General features: G+C 39.7%; 1 protein-coding gene across 1 annotated transcript; it reads left to right on the top strand.

Moving 5' to 3' along the window:
- The first annotated feature begins 672 nt into the window (after positions 1 to 672).
- QNG1 (Q-nucleotide N-glycosylase 1) lies at positions 673 to 8,289 on the top strand. The gene is made up of 4 exons (XM_063423886.1): positions 673 to 1,098; positions 2,091 to 2,350; positions 6,486 to 6,681; positions 7,529 to 8,289. Exons 1-4 carry the CDS (start codon positions 762 to 764, stop codon positions 7,759 to 7,761), a joined length of 1,026 nt encoding a protein of 341 aa, XP_063279956.1. The 5' UTR covers positions 673 to 761; the 3' UTR covers positions 7,762 to 8,289.
- Positions 8,290 to 8,330: the final 41 nt, after the last annotated feature.

The raw sequence follows: 8,330 nt of genomic DNA, 5'->3' as shown, positions 1-8,330 counted from the left end.
GGTGTGTGGCACATACAGATGATGGATCCAGACTAAGTGTTTATTCTTTTTTTTGTGGTGGTGGTTGGTTGGTTTGTTACATCCCATCCCCCCTTTGATTTGTGGCACATGAGCTTGGCCTTTTTAATGGAGCTGCTCTTTAAAATGGCATGGGACCTGAAACATGCACAAGGCTGGCTCCCTTGGCTGAGGGGTAGTGCATTCTGTAGAAGAGTGCCATCGCTCTCAAGTCGGTTGGAAGGCAGCTGTCTTTGTTCAAAGAGTACCTAAATTAGAGAAGTCTGCAGTCGTGGCTAAGGTTTTGGGCAAAATGAAAGTGAACTAAAACAAGTGCTGGATCTGAATTTCTCTCTGTGCTTCCACGTTCAGTATGTATACAAAAGCGGTTTTGACAGTCTTTCGTTTGGTTCTTTTCTGTTTTGACTGGGGAAAAGAGCTCAGCAACTGAACACGCGTGTTTTTGTTGTTTTTTTGTCCCCCTCTCAATGACGGGGATCTTCTGGAAAGCTCCGCTGCCGCGAAGGTGAGCCTGCGCCCTGCTGCAGCCCGGCGGCATTTGCGGGGTGCCGCAGTCCGAACGTGCCGGCCCCGGCGCTGCCCGAGCCTGAGGGCTGCGCGCCGCCGCCGCCGCCCGGCCCCCGCGCCTGCGCGCAGCGACAGCGCCGCGGGGCGGGGCGGGCAGCCTGGGCTATTTCCCTTGCGCGCCCGGCGGGAAGCGCGGCGGAGCTCGGCCTCGGCAGCGTGCGTGTTTCCTGCCAAGCATGGAGGTGTTCCCGTCCCCCCTGGAGTCCGCCAAGTTCATAGCCGAGCACAGCAAAGATGTCTCCGTGGACGAGGAGGGGGCGCGGCGGGTGGCGGAGAGCCTGTTCGACAAAGCCTCGGCGGCGGAGTTCGGGCTGGCGGGGTGGAAAAGCCTCCACGAGCTGAACCCCCGGGCTGCCGACAAGGCGGCTGTAGACTGGGTGTTCCTGGTGGACACCCTCAACTTCTCCTTCTGGTCCGAGCAGGAGGATCGCAAGTACCTTGTGAAGTACAAGAATAAAACTTACAGCGGCTTCTGGTCGCTGTGTGCCGCCGTCAACAGGGCCCTGGACGACGGTCAGTGAGCGCCGGGGAAGCGGGGTCGGGCCGGGGCTGCGGGCGAGGGCCGTCGGAGGCGAGCGTCGCGCATTAAATAAAGGCGGCGCCTTGCAAGTGGGAACTGCTGCTCCCGGTGTCAGTAGCTGTATATGTGCAGGCGTCCCTTAGAGCTCGGGGAAGGGAACTGGTAGTGCTTTCAAAATAGCCTTGTACTGAAGCTACCTATCTCGTGCCTCCAACTGGATTATCTCTTTCATTCGAAAGACTTTAAGGATTGCCAGTAGTCAGCTGTTCGTGACTTGGGTTATTTCACATGTATTCTTAAGATAAGTTGCATATTTCCATGGCAAATAAAAAAAATGAGTCACAAAGCAAGAATCCTCTTGACTAATCAGATACCAGAGCGTCTGAAGTAAGTCTGAAAATACATATGGGTATATGCCCCTCAAACCAGTCTTTTAAACTAGTATTTTAAAGTTTCGTGTTTAAACCCAGTACTTTAGCACTCACTCTTTCTGCTGTTCTCAGAAAAAAATCCCCCAACTGTTAGTAGGTATACATTAAAGTTTTAGTTAATTTTCTGCATAGTTATTTGTAAATTAAATTAGCATTTGTAAATTTGCATTAAGGCACTTTGTGAATGCACAGCATGATTAGGATCCATGGGAAAACAGGCCTATTCTGACTAAACTAGTTATATACTGACTGTATTTGCCAGTGTGCTATATAAACGTCACACTTAAAATACAAAGACTGAGCAGTTGGGGAAAACGACATACAAAAAGTAACAACGGTTCCATGATTGTATGTTGGAAACTTGCTGTAGAGAAAAACATTGTATGCACGCAAAAATTTAGTTGTGAGCAGCTCTGTGGATGCGGTTATCGCTGAAAACAAAGGTGGGTTGTTACATCTTCCTATAGAAGTGCTTTCCTTTAGCATTCCACTGTATTAGGTCTGTATGTTATGTGATGTGATAGCCTAAATACCTTATTTTCACTTTTCTCAAGGAATACCTATCACCAGTGCATCCTATTTTGCCACCATGACGCTTGACCAAGTTAGGCACGTGTTTCGCTCTGACACAGAAGTGCCTTTGCCTTTGATTGAAGAAAGACATCGGGTGCTGAACGAAAGTGGAATAATTCTGTTAGAGAAGTTTGGCGGGTCTTTCCTCACCTGTGTTAAAATGAGTGAGAAGAGTGCTCAGAAACTGCTACATCTCGTACTGGAAAATTTTCCTTCCTACAGAGATGAAGCTGTATTTGAGGTAACCTAATTTTAAAGCTCTGAAAAAAAAATCCTGCTATTTAGTAACAATAGAAGACTCTTGATAGTCCACAGCTAGTCAGGACGAGAGTCACTTTCTTTTTCCCACCAGAGGAGTACTTTTTTTTCATGAGCTGTCTCTTCATCACTTGGTCTACTCTGAGTTCCCAATTAGATCACACCTCCTTTGTAATCCTTAAAAATGCATAGTATTTGAGATAATCCCTGTCTGTAAAATGGGAATCCTTTTTCCTTTTTGTTTTGCTTCCCTTGAATTGCTGACAAACCTCCTCCTGCCATCTTCTTTTTCTTTTACCTTGAGGCTCTCTGCTGCTAATGAGGGAAGTGAAACTCTGATAGCATTAATGCACAGCTACTGGGACTCCACCCTTTAATAGCTGTTGATTCAACAGGCATTACTCAAATGGCTACAGATTAGAAGTAACCCACACTTTAACAAACGTTGACAGTATACTGAAGCTTTTACTGGAAGAAACTGATAAGAATTAAACAATGATCATCTGGGGTTTTTTTGTCTCTGTTTTCAGCTGTACAGGCATGATTTTCATTTACCACCTGTGCCTTATGTAGCAGCTCTTGTGCTCAGTTGCATGTGCACTAGTACTCAGCTGTTACATCCTTAAATCCATAAGACTTTATGTTAGTGAAAGTACAGCCTATACTACTAGTCTGTGCAGTCTTTTCAACTTCTTGGAATACCAGTCACTGAAGCTTTGAACTTATTGCATTTATTGCCCTTGAGTAGGAGGTGTTTATTGTCCTTTGTCTCCTGCTGTGAAGCAAATATATTCACAAAAAAATTCAGAGGTTCTTTTGAATTAATCTTTCAAGCTACTGGTTTTATTTATTTGGGGTTTTTTTTAACCTATAAAGTAATACTTTGACAATTTTTATGATCAAAAAGGGAATATTTTCAAAGTAAAGTGATATTTTCTTATCTTTATAGTGACTGTACTCATTGACGTTTTATCTTTCATGAGATGATGATGAGTGCTTTATAAAGCAAGCCTCCTTAAAACCAGCAGCAGACTACAGAATGAAAAGGTGTTGCAAAAATGATCCAAGACCGTAAGCACTGACTTAGTAATAAAGCCTGTTGCATGAATATGGAAGCTTTTTTTCTGCTTTCACTAAGCAAGATGTGTATTTTGAAGGTGGTGACATGAATCACATTATTTTTATGGCGGCAGGTTGAGCTCTCACAAGTAAGACTTCTAAAGGGTTAGGAGGGAACTGGAAAGATGGTGAAATATCCAACTGCAAAACAGTGCTTTTCAGTAACTCTCCAAAGGAGGAATATATATAAGTCCTACATTAGAATCATATTGTCACAGATTGCTACAGCTGACCTTCTAAGGCACAATTATTTGACTGTATGTTTTTCCGAATACATAGACAAAATGATAATTACACATGTAATCACAGAAATTGCCAGTGTTAGTTTTTCTGAAAAAGAAAATGCAAACCAAGATCAAAATCTCCAAAACTTTTTTTTTCCTTGGTGGATAATTCATATTTAGATGCTGTGCTGCATTTGATTCCCAACAGAAATTGAAGTTTTAGATTATATTGTACTCAAATATCAGGGGTTTTGTGTTCTGACAGAGACTTAGTGGAGTCCTTTTGGATCTTCCTATATATTGCATGTATTCATCTTGTTAAAAATAAGACGCTTGACACGGCCAATATATCAAGCAGCAATTTAATAATTAATTAATTAACATGGTAAAGTGTGAGCAAAGAGGCAGCGCTGGGTACAGTGGTAGGGGTTTTCCCTTCCAACTGCACACCCATTGCTGGTTTTGATGGTATTTTATACATATTCATAAGCTTTCTCAGCAGTTTCCATTTCTAGTTTTAACGTCACAATTCAATACCTAACAGCCATAAATCTATAGATTGTCCTGTATAATTCTATGGACCATTGTGATCTATTCTGATATTTCAATACTCCAGGATGTACTTCCAGGATATGTTTTTCCAGGTGGTGGGATCTGGCTTCCAGATGTGGGGGTCCCATCTCTATTTTCAAGTCCATCAATCTCCAAGGCTGATGTCCCGTTTCCCTCTCCAGGAGTCATAAATCAGTGAGCTGAAGTCATATCTTCATGTCCAGGATGTTTTCCCACCTTGTGTGAGGCCTGAGCACCCTCCTTTTTCCTTCTTTTGTCTAAAAGAAAACCTTTTTGCACTCTAAAACTACAGTTTAAAATTCTTTAATACAAAGCAAGCTTCTAAAGTTATAATTAAAGGACACTAATTGCAGAATAGCTTGAGACTTATAATAGATAATTGCAAGCAAAAGATTTATTCAAAAACTTCCTTCCATGCTTTTCTCAGCTGTTTATTAGAACTCATCTTTATAACTGTCCCATGGCTGTGTTCCATCACTATGATTACACAGATTTTCTTCATTTCCCTGACACGAAACATAACTTTGTATTTCACAATCTTTTACTTACAATCCATCGCCTGGGACTGAGGTTGTAAAATTCTCATGATCCTATTCTTTGCTGTTTTTTTTTAATGGCTGTGTTATCACATTTTGCCATTTGCCAACACAATACTCCTCCTTTCTTTTAATGTCAGTAGGTTGCAATTAGATATATTCCTTAATATTAGCATATTGTACTGCAGAGAAGATGCAAATATTCCTGTGTATGGTACTGTTTCCTGGAAAAGGCAAGGTGTTGCAGAAAAAAAGATAAAAGAAGTATAGTTGTATTGCCATGTTGAAAAAAGTTCCATTTTTTTGGTAAATTGTACTATCTTTACTGTCTTTCACAGACAGAGTCAGAGACTGGGTAAGGGTTTAGGGGGCCATACCATAAGAGGGTCCAATCTCCCTGCTCGAGCAGGGTCATCCCAGAGCACACAGCACCGGACTAGGTCCAGACAGTTCTTGAGTATATTCCATGAGGGAGACTCCACAACCTCTCTAGACAACCTGTGCCAGTGCAGTCACTTGCACAGTAAAAAGTTCTTCCTCTTTGACATGTAGTATCCACCCAGTGCTTCCCTTGCTTTCTGATAAATAGTAAGAAAATTTACTCAAAATGCTTTGTAGTCTTTTTCATATCGAGATTTTTGTATAAACTTAATAAGTTCTGTGCAACATAAAAGTTAACAATTGAAACAATGAAATTATAAATTTATCTGCTCAGTGATGAGTCCCAGACAATATTTTTCTTCCTAGTTAAACTGCAGCATGAAATGAAAAGTTCCATTCTAATTCTGCCTTCCTCTGCTCTTGTGAAATGGTGTGGTGCTGGAGATAAATCAGTTCTTTACTACCGGAAAATTCTTAATGCTATGAAAGAATGACGCCCTTGCTTTGAGAAAGTAGTATGATAAAATTTAGGCTGTTAATTATTTACTTCTTGTTACCAGTTCTTATGTGTTGTTTAACGTGATGCTTTGTTATTTAACATACAAAATCACGTATGTTCAGAAGTAAGTCTGTGCATCTGTATCAAGTATAGAATGATGCACAGGGAAGGCAGGAGTTTTGAGGATGTTTGCAGAAGTTGTTCTTTGAAATGTAGTTGAACTTCTTAGTGGTTTGGGGGAATATTATTCAAGGACAAAAAATGTAATTTGTTGCCAGGAATAGTTACAGCATCTTGGCAGTAAACAAAGAGGAGCATTCATTAAAGTTTTCACCAGAATTCTATTTCTTTAGCAGTACAGATAAATGGATTAACAGAATGTTTTAATTGTCTAGTACAATACATGCCTGTTATGATTCTCTTGCCAAATTAAAAATTTGGATGTACTGTAGAGTTTCTGAAAATTAATGTTGCTGGACGTTCAACTACAGTGTTTGCCAAGTTGCAGTAAACAACTATGAATGTGTTCTGAGATCCAGGCATATTCTGAAAAAATTTTATTTGCTGCAATAACTTTTATTATGTTATTCTTTTATTTCAGTTTATTTATGAGCATTCCACATAATCCATGTTTGATATTGTTTAGATTTTAAGATAATTATGAGTATTGTAGTTTTATTCTGTTCTAGTTAACTAATGTTTGCTTAAAAATGTGATATGCTTAATGTGTTATTTGCTGTATTTATTGATCAGGCACTTAAATAATCAGTAAATTTCTTTCTTCAGAAAAAGAAGGTTTCTTTCTACAAGCGGGCACAAATACTTGTGGCTGATACATGGAGTGTTTTAGAAGGCAAAGGAGATGGCTCTTTTGATGATATTTCCAGTCTGACAATATTTGCTGACTACAGAATTCCACAAGTTCTTGTTCACTTAAAAGCAATGAAGTATTCTGAAGAATTAATGAAGAAACTACGTGAAGGTTTGTTCTGTCCTTGCTAATATCAAGTAAATAGTTAATAAGTAAAGTAATATTATAAGCATATATTAAAAAATATTGCTTTAAATGAAATTAATTGCATATGACTAGGATCTCATTTTTAAAGCATGGTTTCATCTTCCCAATGCTTACTAACCATGAATTTTGATGAATAAAAATAAGCCAATCTCTTTTGTAAAATGACTATATTTAGATGTAGAGTTGCTCTTATGGAATTTCAGAAATACTCAGGAAGATAAACAGATTAATGCAGTTGCCCATGAATTTTAAAAGAATGGCTCTGTGTGTGTTTATGGCTTTATGCATATCTATATATTAAACAGACGTCATAGACATTTTGTCCTTTCATGAATCCTAATGAGAACATTCCCATTTAAATAATTCCACTTTTTTTTCTTTACATTCAGTTCTTTTGGGGGACTGTTTGTTTTTAGTATTAAAATCTTAGACTTCAGTCATCCTGGCAGAAAATATACTATGAAGTATAATAATTATATACTAAAAAGTATACTATAATAAAAGACTATCTTTTTTATCTCTACAAACAAAGAAATGATCATATGATTTGCAGTACATCCTGCTCCTAAAGCAGTTCTTTAGGATACAGAATGTTTTGAATTGAATGGTAGTGAAGCTTCTAAGGGCAACATGGTAAAATTAAAGTAACTATAGAAAATGTGTAGCAACATTGTTAAGTGTTGCAGGGTAAGCCATGAGAATGGGAATCCTACAACAGAATAAATGTGAATGGGAAAAAATACCAAATTCAGGCAGTCCTTGGCCTTCTGTCTGTTGATTGTAAATGGATTGCTGTCTCTTGTGTCTGCAGGAAAACTTTTCCAATCTGGAGACAAAGAAGAGGTGGAGATCCGTGGCTGTTCTATTTGGTGTTGTGCATTGATTTGTAAGCACCTGCAGGAGCTCTATCAGAAGAAGGGTCAGGACATGCATGATAAGATCAATGCGGTTTTACTCGATTATTATCTTTGGGACTATGCCAGGGATCACAGGGAGGATATGAAAGATATCCCATTCCACCGAGTACGGTGTATATATTATTAAGTCCACTCCAACAGCGCTTTTATTGCTGCCTTATCTTTTGAACTGCAGTTTTGCTTTTCATATGGTGATTTGTCATGCAGTAATTTGGAACTGTTAAATCAAATGCTTGTTTCCTGCTGATTTAGTCACAACGTGCCTTTTTTTTCCCCCATTGTTTTATTCCCTTTTCTTTTAATCATTTGCTTGCCCTGACTGGAATTAACAGCAATCCATTATTAATTAATTATTAATTGGAATTAATTGCGGGCAATAATTAACTCTACCTTTGGGTTTGTTACTCTGTATAAAGGTAGGGTTTATTACTCCTGCTCTTTGACCTTTATATTGGTGTACGTGGCTGCCTGTGCGTATAGCCAGGTGTGTGCAGATCCGGTGGTGTACCTTGCTCCTCAGCCCCTCCCTGCTCCTACCTGTCCCCCTCTCACACCTGCACAGAGGAGGCAGGTGCCTGAGAGATGCTTTACTGCTCAGAGATGGAAGTGTAACCTGTCCATTTGTCCAATAAACAGTGCAGTGACAGACGTGCCATGGGAGTATATCTGTGTTTTTACTGCTAGGTGTGGGAGGGG

Source organism: Prinia subflava, chromosome Z (assembly GCF_021018805.1).
Source record: "Prinia subflava isolate CZ2003 ecotype Zambia chromosome Z, Cam_Psub_1.2, whole genome shotgun sequence".
NCBI classification, from domain to species: domain Eukaryota; kingdom Metazoa; phylum Chordata; class Aves; order Passeriformes; family Cisticolidae; genus Prinia; species Prinia subflava.
The sequence above is the reverse complement of the archived record's forward strand: the minus strand, read 5'-3'. Positions and strand labels throughout refer to the sequence as shown.